The sequence below is a fragment of the Monopterus albus genome, unplaced genomic scaffold, assembly GCF_001952655.1.
Source record: "Monopterus albus unplaced genomic scaffold, M_albus_1.0 scaffold85.1, whole genome shotgun sequence".
NCBI classification, from domain to species: Eukaryota; Metazoa; Chordata; class Actinopteri; order Synbranchiformes; family Synbranchidae; genus Monopterus; species Monopterus albus.
This window is the reverse complement of record NW_018127965.1, coordinates 1,189,778-1,201,700: the sequence shown is the minus strand read 5'-3', so window position 1 is coordinate 1,201,700 and position 11,923 is coordinate 1,189,778. Positions and strand designations below refer to the sequence as shown.

The following is an 11,923-nucleotide window of genomic DNA, read 5'->3' as shown; positions in this document are numbered from 1 at the left end:
ATATTTATTTTCGCTTCTGAGTTTGTACTGGGTCCATACTACAAAGTTTGGTTAAGATCAGCCAGCAAGTAGGCCTAAGTATAAGGTATCCTAGTCGTTGCTGTGTTTGGGCAATACATGCCTCTGAGCAGTATCATCATATTTATTATTTCTAAGTGATGTGGGTGTAGAACCAGTTCCATTTTAGGCTAGCTGATCCTATTCCTGTCTGGTTATTGTGTGGATGGATGGAAAGCTTTAAAGGGGGAGGAGGAGGAGGAGGCCACCGAGTAGATAGTAGAGCTGGTTCATTGGCTGACTGCTGCAGCAGCAGCAACAACAGCAGCACATTTTTACCAGAAACTCAAGGTCTTGTCGTTTGCGTTACAGGCCAAAAACAACAACTTACTGCAGCAGCTACCGAAGAACGGTAGCATGATAGTCGTGGAGGGGAATCGTCAGGAAGAGGGTCCGTATCTGCATTTTACTGCGCCAACATCGAATTCATTGAGTCGGTAACCAGCGCCCGACATGGGGAAGGAGGCAAATGGTGTTTCGCGGAGCCGGTTTGAGGTGAGTTGGCCATCAATATGAACTGACAGTCACGGACACACATGCAACTAGCTTTTATAAACGTTAGGATACGTACCCACATGATGACTGTCGCTGTAATTACTGACAAAACTGTGCTTATGGTAAAGCTATTGATTCAGCTTCCGCAGTCAGTGTTTAGGATTGGGTAAGACGTTATTTTGTTCAAACAATATATATCCCAGGCCTGGCATGTTATGTCGTTGAGAACACAAGTCGGTATTTTATTCTAAACCCGTCGTGCTGTTCATTTGTAAATGCAGGGGTTTAAATGTCCTGAAACCTTGTACTCGTTTCCCCTTGCGCCGTCAAAACAAAGACAATGAGGCTAGCTACATGGAGCGAGTCGAGGACAGCTCGCACATTTATTTAAAAATGATTTGTCACTATTTAACTGAGCTGTAACTATTTTTCATTGCTTATATCTGCTAGGTTGTGATTTTTATACTACTTTTTTAGGGTTAGCTTATCTGACGTGTTGTGGGGCCTCCGGTTGTGACTTACGTGTAACGTTACCCCCTATTAGCATAGAACTATCAACAAATAGGCCCAATGTACCACAGTGTAACACACACCATGGCCTATACTGATAGCAAGAGGGCCACCTGTACACACACTTAAGCAACAGTGTTGTTGTTAGCATTTGACTACCATAAACTTTGTGTCGCAGCCACGCAAGCGTATAGCGCAATGGTTTTGTGAAAATGTATACACAAATGACAAGTATCCGGTCGGTAACATTGGGTTGTGTAGCCCGAGCATTAGTTGTTGTTTTTTAATCCCCAGCTAGCATGGAATTTGTATCTGGTTCTCTTTATCTTTAACGGTGCAACAGCTGACGACTCATTATATTCAGGCCTTCTGGCCCGACAGTTACGGTGGAGCTGCTTTGTCAAGTTAACCGGACACGTAAAAATACCGGAAGTGGTGCAACCTTACCTTCAAAGTAAATGTGAATAATTAGCCACAGCTTTCTTCACAAAGCACTTTTAAGTCATTAAGACATTTTGTCCAAAGTTATGTCTAATAGCCTAGTCTAGCCTAATAGCCTGTTAGCTTTCATTTTGGTAGAATATATTACTAGTAAGTAAGCCTTTTTTATGTTTGTCTGACAGAAGTCTAATGTCTGAGATTTCCTAAATAAATACTGATAGGTTATATGTTTACTACAGTGACAAATAGTCTTAAATTCAGTGGTTTTATTGTTACATCTTTTTTTTGTTGTTGTTCTTGTGAAAAATGTGTACATTTGTAGCATGTGTGTAATGCAGATCTTTAATTTCTATTTTTTTAGTTTGTCGGGGACAGTATCAGTTGAGAAATTAAATACAGGTTATTTATGCACTTCAGTTGGTATAATTGAAAGGATATAGAATAAAAATACAATAGGCTTGCAGGATATTTGCTTATCACTAAAATCCATCAAAACTGAGCCCAAAGTTAGCTCAGAATGCTAGAGGTCTGAGTCCAAATATAAAATAGGTATGGTATGTCACCAAATGTGGACAGTGGTCCAACCCCACTGCTATACTGACTACTGGAAAGTCTCATATTCTGTATGGATGTACTGTGAAGTAGATTTATTTATTTATTTATTTTTTTTTGTATAGCAGCCTTTAACAAAAGACTACAGTAATCTGAAAAGTAGACGGGCATTAATTACCCCTAATTTTATTTAGGGATATGAAAATAACTGTTTTGTGACTGACACTATCACTACATTGTGTATAATCAGATGTGTTGGTGTAAGAGTTGTTGAAGCAGTTTAAACTGTAGACAACATTTCATATATCTGTTGGCTCTTTGCATTCATGGATGAAGTAGATAAACAGAATAGTTGAAGACATTTTAGTTACTGATAAGATGTCAACTTGCAGTGTCCAGCACAGTTACAAGTGTCAGACTAATCTCAATTTAATCTGGGGTTGGGGTATTATCACAAAAAGTACATGTTTTTCTAAAAATATTATCACTTTTTGTTTTGCTTTATAATGCTCTCTAGATGGGGGGTTACAGCTCACCCAGCGTCTTACCTCCTGCTGGGGCTGCATCAGTGACTATGGTTAACCAGGGGAGAAACCCAAATGCACACCTTCATGCAGCATCAGGTTCATTTTATGTTGGATTACAAAAGGGGACAGTCTGTGTCTCGTTCTTTGGAGATGGCCCTGGTTTATTTGGCCAGAAAGCAGCGCTGTGGATGGCGAGCTGTCGGAGTCAGTTTGCCCCAAATCCAAATGTGAAATGCCTGTCTCTTCTTACTCCCTCATTTACACTTCTGCGCTGGCAGGCAGCCCCTGCATAAACAGCTGTGTGCAGTTTGTATGTTTATCAGGGACACATAAAGAGGCTTTGACTCAGAGCTGACTGGATTTCTAAAGATCCAGTCATTGACTTTAACAGGCAGAGCTGTCAGTTTGTTTGTATGAAGCCGATGAGAAGGTTTGCTTAAGTGTGGAAGTCCCTCAAAATCTGAAGCTGCTGCGAATGTGGTTTTAGGATACACATAATCAAAATAGCACACCGTATACTCCATTAGGACCTATGAGGGAAGTGAAGACAAGGACTTATAATTTCCCTGTTGATCTTGTCCCAGATGTTTACTCCTTGTAAATAACATGCGGCTTCCTGCACTTTTTATTTACTCACCAAAACCCACACTCCTCAATTACCTTGTCCCTGGTTTAGATTCTTTTCAAAATCTGTGGATTATATGATTATGGCGAGATCTTGCTTCGTTCACCTTGTGACTGAATAAATGCTCCCCAACATCATTGTCTAAACATCTTGTGTGTGCACATGCATGTGTATCTAAGTAGCTGGGTTATAATAAATGTTTTTTTATTGCACCTTTGTGTACTGAGGCTTATTCTGTGGATTATGGGCTAGTATTTGTACTCACAGAACCTAAAATTATTTGTGGGGAGATGAGTTAGCTGTTTGCAGAAGTTGGAGCTATTTGTCTTAGAATAACAGAAGATATAATGTAATTATTAGCAGTGTAGATTTTCAGCACATGGTGATGTGAACACTTGTGCCAACTCAAAGGTGTAAACAACACAGAAAGAGAGGAAAGAATATGTATGCAGGAAAGATAACATGAATCTTTCATAGCTCTGTCGTCAGCAGTGCAAAGTCCTATACTTTTGCTTTGAAAACCCAAAGTTCTCTCTCCTGTGCTGCTTCACCTTCTGTCACCTGAGTGTTTTCCAAGCCCTGACATTGAAACTATCTCAGCTGATAACATAATTAATCCTTGCTTATGTTTTGGCTCTGCCCTTGAATGAGGTGAGTGATTGGAGAGAGTCACAGCCATGTTGACACAGGCTGCCACGAGTAATGTTATCCTCTGCACCCTTCCAGATGTTCACAAACAGTGATGAGGCGGTCATCAATAAGAAGTTGCCTAAGGAGCTATTGCTACGGTGAGTGACATATTTAAGATTTCAGACTCTTTGCAGTTCTTTCACAAGTGACAACAGCATGTTGCATACTCTGCACTCACCCCCTGCCTTCACTTCTGATCAGCATTTCTAATCATACACACAGGCAGAAATACCACTCTGTGCAGCCCTCACTCATGCACGCACTCACACACACACACACACACACACAATATGCATTTCACAGTCGTGTAATGTATGCTCACTTACCCTTTAGTCAATATTGCAACTAAAGTAACCACTAGGTTACAAGTTCTCCCTCGATCCCCCACTTTTCTCTACTCCACCAATGCTGGAACTGTATTTAAAAACAAATCCTTGACGCTGTAAAGCATCCAAATAGATTTCAGACAAAAAAAAAAAAGAAAATTCAAGAGCCCCTGAGCAGAAACAGCAGAACAGAAGATGAAGGCCATAACTCAAGCCTCGTCGGCCTTGCCAGCTGAGCTGCTTGTGCAGTGGCTGCTGATTCTGTGCTGCATGGCCAGGTGCAGCGCCCTGGTTTGTGAGGCTGGCAGGCTGCTTTGGTACTTGCTGTATCACTGCTTCAACCCTAAAACGCTATTTACTACGTTAAAGGATCATATAATAAGTTCCTAGCTCAGTTTCTTAAAGGCAGGTTGTCTTCTTCTTCAGAACCTCACTTTGTGTAAACACACCTATACTGCTGACAGTAAAAGACAATATTAGCTGATTTACTCACACCCTTGTGCTGTGACTGGAAGCAGACACGGGGTTGAGTAGAGAGCAGGCTGTAATGTAAAGAGGAAGCTTCTGGCAGCGGAGATCAGAGTCTCTAAACCATTCCTGTTTGTCTTCCAGGATCTTCTCCTTTCTGGATGTGGTGACACTCTGTCGCTGTGCCCAGGTCTCACGGGTGAGTCGGTGTTCATAAGGCATGTGTATGCATATTTATTTTGTCTGGGTGTTTGTTTGTGTGTCTATGTGGTATGTTTGAGGAAAAAAACCTGACCCTAAATGTCAGGTTTTTTTTTTTTTTTATGCTTTCAGTCTGGAATGTTCTGGCCTTGGATGGCAGCAACTGGCAACGGATTGATCTCTTCGACTTTCAGAGGGACATTGAGGTAAACGAGTCTGATCTGACCGTCCATTTACTCCTCTCTTTGTCCTATAGGGCTGTCACTTTTTATTCAAATTACAAACCTTCTTTCGAATGTGGTTTAAAAAAAATAAATAAAAAAATCGAACTGTAATGACCTGTTTGAGTCCAACAATGTACGCTATGTCAATAAGTACAATAGGCTGTTTGATGTGATTTGCATTGAAGTCCAACAGAGGATGTTTTTAAAATTCACTATTAGCTTGACCAGTTATATGTCCTGTTGACCTCTCAGTAACGTAAGCTAGCAATATTGTTTGCAAGGACAAAATGTGCGATAGTAGCGAGGAAAGTTGTGCTGAATGGATAATGATGACGCTGGTGCAGTGTCAAGGTAAACAGTTTGCCGGCTGCAAAAAAGCAGACGCCTACTCAAGTAGAGCAACACAAATGAGGACTCGCTCTTAGTTTAACATTGCTTTAACGTGTAGAAACATGTATATTATTTGCAGGGCCGTGTGGTGGAGAACATTTCAAAGCGATGTGGGGGCTTTCTTAGAAAGCTGAGCCTACGGGGGTGCCTCGGTGTGGGTGACAGTGCCCTGAGGTGAGTTTGACAAGGATGTAGCCTCCAAGAAACTCTGGTTGTAGTTTAGACTGTGGGGAGAGACAAAGACGGGCAAGTTCAGTTTGATCACCATCACACAATGTTCCCCCCCCATAGGACTTTTTCACAGAACTGCAGGAACATCGAGCTGCTTAGTTTGAATGGCTGCACCAAGATCACCGACAGGTGTGTGCATAGCTCACATAATAGTGCTGCTAATTCATTGTACTGCAGTTTCTCCTGCCAGATGCTCATTCTTTTCTTCTGCAGCACGTGTAATAGTCTCAGTAAGTTCTGTCCAAAGCTGAAGCACCTGGATCTTGCCTCCTGCACCTCAATCACCAACCTGTCACTCAAAGCTCTCAGGTGTGCACAGTCAACGTTGTGGTGTATTCTTTCACTGAATTTATATCATATCTTAAGGAAAGTTACTGTGCACTAGCTTGTCTTTTTTTATTTATTTTTTCTATTAAATCTATACTAATCACATTTATACAGTTGGTATTTGTTATATCGCAAAAGGTACTTTGACTTCTTATCTGTCCTTTTCCTTTTTCCTCCTCTTAGTGAGGGTTGTCCCTTCTTGGAGCAGCTCAACATCTCCTGGTGTGATCAGGTGACAAAGGATGGCATCCAGGCCCTGGTGCGCTCCTGTCCTGGACTCAAAGGCCTTTTCCTTAAGGGCTGCACACAGGTACATAATATGAGCTGGAGAAGGGAAAACAGGGTTGCTGGCATGGGCATTTGGAACCTAATGAGTTGAATTCAATATAAAATTTAATTGTGGAAATCAAAATGGAAAATTATGTAACTTATTCTTTGCTTCCATTGCTGACTTCTTGGGTGCAATTGTTTTTATTGCTCATAAGCATATGGTCTATGCTCTACCATAGTGGCTACCACTTATCCTGAGTTCCTCTGATTTATTTTCCAAATAAAAAACATTTCTGCTACCACAAACATCTGTTCAACATAGAATGTTTCTGAGGAAAGGAATAGAAGGCGCTCTTTACAACAAATGTAAATGCTTTTCATATAGTGCCACCTTTTATATCAGCGGTACACTGTGAAAAGTGATTTTTCTATGAAGTTGTTACAGATTAGTAATTTAAAGAACAAAACATGCATGCTCAGTTGCAAGAGGTTTTATCTCAACCTTGTGGTCATTTTAAAGCCTTTAGTTTGACCTGTTGACCTGGATCACCAACAGGAGATTGTAAAGATGATCTTTGTATGAGGATGTAGTTTGAGTTCAGATGACTGTCAATGTCTTCCACAGCTGGAAGATGAGGCTCTGAAGCATATTGGGGCTCACTGTCCGGAGCTGGTCACACTCAACTTGCAGACGTGCTCAGTAAGTACAGTTAACATGGCTAGAAGACTAATTATATTAACCATGAAATTGTTTGCACTTTCAGAAATACCCGATAGTCACATCTTATCTGGAATTGGAATGTTTTTCTCTAGGGGAAAAGTTATTATCCTCTAAATAAAATGTGCAACCTAAAGTTTGCTGTCGATGTCCAGCCTGTATCACCAGTAGCCTGTGAAGCCTGCTCAGATAGTCCATATATTGTTCTCTGGTTATACTGGGGAAAAATCTGCTCCTCTACATCTATATCTGCTTTTCATCTTGCATCTCAAGAATTGTTTCTTTCCTTTGTTACGATCTGCTTTTCAATCTTCATACTTTTGTCTTTTTCACCACTTCTTCCTCTGTCTGATCTCCTCAGGGGTTTTTGGGTAATATTTACAAACAGAAAAGAAAGGGTTAATGTGGTACATGAATATATGTAAAGTCATACATCGATTGTTTTGATGGACAGCTGCCAGTGAGGAAAGGTGGGTATGTTTTCACAGTGGATGTGGTGAGGAAAGGTGGGTATGTTTTCACAGGGGATGTGGATTTAAGTGAGTTCCAACATGCCATCCAAACATATGCTATCTTTTTGTGTGAGCAGCAGATCACAGATGAGGGCCTCATCATAATTTGTCGGGGTTGTCACCGCTTGCAGTCTCTTTGTATTTCGGGTTGTGCCAACATCACAGACGCCATTTTGCACGCCCTGGGACAGAACTGCCCCCGCCTCAGGTGAATTTACACCCATCCTCACTCTGACCTAAAGTATGGAAAATTTCTAAATACTGTAAAGAAATTAAAACAATTATTTAATTTAAGAATGACTTCATATTGTATTGTTTAACACAAGTAACTAACTGTATCTTGGGTGTGAAGTTGATTTTCAGCAGTATTTCTAATTGAATGACAGTATTTATCCTGGCAGATGGATGTTATAACTTGCCTTAGGAGAATTTCCTTAAACAGGTGAAACTTACAAACTTGTTACAGTCTTAAAAATGTGGAAAGCTTATAATTCAGGAAGATTCAGATTCTGTTAAGATTCAGGTAATAATGGGAAGTAGGGAGAGAAATTATAAAGGGGCCTTTGTGGAGTAAAGTCATCTCAAGCCGTACTACTACAGATCTAAAGTCCCAACCAATCACTGCGTGCAAGAACTGAGAGCGTGACGGACTGTATGCAGTGCTTCCATTGTGCAAATCTCTATTCCGCTGCTGTCCTTGCAGAATCTTAGAAGTGGCTCGCTGCTCTCAGCTTACAGATGTGGGCTTCACTACATTAGCAAGGGTGAGCGTGGCATGCACACACTATACTCTTTGTTCCTGAATTCAAATATTTGATGCCGAGATTCATTTTCAATTCAAAAATCTCTACAAAAGAAAAAACACTGGGAATGATTTACCTCAAAAAGCAAAATATACACAGACCCACAGTGGATCATGCACTGTAGTTTAACGTTGTTTAATGTCTCTGCTGTAGAACTGTCATGAGCTTGAGAAAATGGATTTAGAAGAATGTGTGCAGGTAAATAAGCAGTCTGAGCTACATAACTAACATTGCCTCTGTTGTTTGTAGGTAGGCTGCATTGTGACATTTATTGCTTTTCACCTCTGTATCAGATCACAGATGGAACTCTGATCCAGTTGTCTATCCATTGTCCTCGTTTGCAAGTCCTGGTGAGTGAGTGAGTGTGTGTGTGTGGCTGCCAGCCACTTATTTTGCTCCTGTAGCACTTGGAAGCACCACATCACAGCTTGTTTTTAACAGACAGCTGAGTAACAGTGCTCCTGTGTTGGTACTATGGTCCTGTAGAGTCTGTCACACTGTGAGCTGATCACTGATGATGGCATCAGACACCTCGGCAGCGGCCCCTGCGCTCACGACCGCCTGGAGGTGATCGAGCTGGATAACTGCCCCCTGATCACAGATGCCTCACTGGAGCACCTGAAGAGCTGCCATAGTCTGGATCGCATCGAGCTCTATGACTGCCAGCAGATCACCCGCGCTGGTATTAAGAGACTAAGGGTGAGTTGTGTGGGCTAACAGCAGTGAGTAAGTGCTGACTCATATGCAGAATGTACTGTAAGCAGCCACTGTGTGAACTCAACATATGCCATTTTGGTGCAAAATTGTATTCAGTGACACAAATGTATACAGTTTAGTTGGCTTAATGTTGAATGATGGTTTAATGCCTGACACCCTGATGAGGTTTGTCATACCAGATAAAACAATCCTGAGCTGGTATCTGAGTGAACTCATTCATTCCAGACTAATGTTTTTGAAAATGCCCCTCTTATACGATTATAGATGAGAAAATACCACTCATGTCTATATGTGTGGCTCCATATTTACTGTGCAGGTATGATCGTGGTATCAATCTACTCATCCAAGTCTGGGCAGGACAGGCTATAGGTGTATTTCCCTCAAATATCAATCTTTTCCTTTAAGAGGGAATACATGTGATGCAAGGTTGGGTGTAAAGGAATATAACCGTAATTTAAATTGAACATAATGTAAGATGACACTGCTACATCTGATGACTTAGAACAGTACAGATGAAGAAGCATAGACTAGTGCACCTCAGCTTTTGGTCACTAGTGACCACACTGAACATAAGTGCTCAGCTGCTGTTGAGCTGCACTATGGGTATTAAGAAATGGATTTTTAGTAGGCGCTGATGAGCAGCGTGAACATCCTGAATGAGGATACTTAGGCCTGTGACCTTAAAGCTAGCTAGACAGGTTTTCTTGGAAACACACATTTGTCCCTTAATCAGGTACCACCAGAGCGCATCCTACACCCTCTTACTGAGATACCACAGATGAACTTTTTTTGTCCAAATTGACTTTTAATGTTTGAGTCACTACTCTACCCGCAAGAGGTGACGATTCAAAACTCAAGTGTGAAATACAAACTGTGTCCTCGAGGGCAGTGAGTTAACACTCTGTCCAGATCAAGATGTACTCATCCTTGGATTTCATCTGTTATTTTCCTAAAACTTAGTCACAGTCTGGCTGGGTTGGCAACTGCCAGTTTGTCAGCAACTTCTGTATACCAACAACTGCTATGATTTGTGGGTATTAAAGTTAGGATTTGTTGCAGCACACTATAGCCACCGATGTATAAAGCCCCTTGGTGCAGCTTTCCAAGTATTTGTGTCAACTGTTAACATGTTTTTATTTGTTTTTCCCTCTTTTTCACCACAGACCCATCTGCCCAACATCAAAGTGCATGCGTACTTTGCTCCTGTCACTCCACCCCCCTCTGTTGGGGGCAGCCGTCAGAGGTTTTGCCGCTGCTGTGTCCTGTTATGATGTAAAGACAACAATCCCCTTCCGTGTCCCCGTGTTACTCGTAGACGCTCCCCTGCAGCCTGCCACTTGACCCCTGATCTGCCGTTCTCCTCCTGGCCCCCCGTCATTGAGTACATGCTGGTGTGTGTCCCCTTTGGAGCTGCAGAGAGAGGGAGAGAGCCAAACAATGCTTCAGGGTCATGGGTAATTTTCTCCCAATAACATTCCCGAATCCCCCCCACCACCACCACATATAAACAACATGCCTTTACACAATCTTATATGCAGACACAAATATAAGAACATTCCTGGGCTGTGGTCAGTGGACAAACCAGTATTACAAAGAGTGTTATATAGAAGCAAATGTGATCACTGCAGGGATTTAACTCATCAAATGAAGTAGTAATGAATTACTCAGAGAATTACATGACAAGAGCTGTACACAAAAAAAAAAAATTTGTCCTGTATTTTCATGCATCCATATTTTACACTTGGAAACAAATTAAAGTGACAGCTTTTAAACAGAATATTAAATATGCTGAAAGATCCTACTTCATCCCACTCACGCTTCCCTCAGTGTTAAAGGTCACTAAACAGCTACCTCTAGATGGAAACTCCCACTTGAGTAAGACTTGTTATCTTTGATCTCCAGGCTGTTAATTTCAAAATTGGGCAGCAGCACAGCCAGTTAACTGTTGACACACCCAAACACACACATAAAGCAGCAGAAAGCTTGTTTTGTGGTTTAAAAAAAAAAAGCATACTTGCAACTATTTGCACTTTTAGTAAAGCAATGATGAGACACTTTAAAAAGATGACCATCTCTGAATTTAAGACTGGCATTTTGCTAATGACCCACACCAAATCTTCACATATGTGCGTCCACTGAGCTTGCTACACCTGTACCCTCACCCCTCTCTGTTACAATCAGAAGCTTCAATATACTGAAGGGAAAAAGACAGGTTGTTATTTTTCTAAAAATGGACCCCATTTAAGGCTCAAGTGGGGACTTAAAAAGATGCCAAATGTTGCATGTAACACTTCTAGTTTTTTAAAAATCTTGCTGTAAATATATGAGGACTGCAGGAATCTGAGTGTGTAAGCCAGTTAAATGACAAATGATTGATGTGAGATGGGGCAGACAGCGCTGTTGATGGGTCTTCTTGGGGAAACTATGGTGAAGCTCACGCATCCTTGTTTAAGTACAGATGTATCTGAGATTATGTGCCAGAGCTTTGCTAAGTCAAAGTCGGTCGTTCTGGAGTTTGACAGAAGAACTGATGCTGTTCTGTGAAAGCTCCTGTTGGAAACAAGAGTAATAAAGTCTTCTGACAGAAGAGGAAAAAAAGATAATTACATGAATCCATGTTGTCAGACCAGAACAATGGAAAGAAAAAGCCAACTGAAAACAGTCAAAGTCCATTTTTTAGTTGGATTTCATTTAGTCGGTGTTGTTTTTCCCACATCGGTCGTGGCTTCTGTTGATGAGGAACTGTTGAGCAGCAATGAGAGGACGTGCCTGATGTCGGAGTGGCATCGGCAAGTCCTCAGTTCCTATGAGGCTTTTTCAGGAGACGAAGTGACCACGT

General features: G+C 41.4%; 1 protein-coding gene across 1 annotated transcript; it reads left to right on the top strand.

Moving 5' to 3' along the window:
• Window positions 1-231: 231 nt before the first annotated feature.
• Window positions 232-10,790, top strand: fbxl20 (F-box and leucine-rich repeat protein 20). Its single transcript, XM_020607399.1, has 15 exons — window positions 232-552; window positions 3,934-3,995; window positions 4,836-4,894; window positions 5,025-5,098; window positions 5,586-5,680; window positions 5,798-5,866; window positions 5,951-6,046; window positions 6,248-6,374; window positions 6,960-7,034; window positions 7,642-7,772; window positions 8,268-8,328; window positions 8,521-8,565; window positions 8,661-8,717; window positions 8,854-9,066; window positions 10,248-10,790. The coding sequence occupies exons 1-15, from the start codon at window positions 511-513 to the stop codon at window positions 10,353-10,355; spliced, it is 1,314 nt and encodes a 437-aa protein (XP_020463055.1). The 5' UTR covers window positions 232-510; the 3' UTR covers window positions 10,356-10,790.
• Window positions 10,791-11,923: the final 1,133 nt, after the last annotated feature.

What these genes read in the sequence shown, in the direction of transcription:
- fbxl20 (XM_020607399.1), top strand. Translation starts at nt 511, where the DNA reads ATGGGGAAGGAGGCAAATGGTGTTTCGCGGAGCCGGTTTGAG. An exon ending in TGCCCAGGTCTCACGGGTGA is followed by an intron (nt 4,895 to 5,024) that starts GTCGGTGTTCAT and finishes TTATGCTTTCAG; the next exon opens with TCTGGAATGTTCTGGCCTTG. An exon ending in CTGGTATTAAGAGACTAAGG is followed by an intron (nt 9,067 to 10,247) that starts GTGAGTTGTGTG and finishes TTTTCACCACAG; the next exon opens with ACCCATCTGCCCAACATCAA.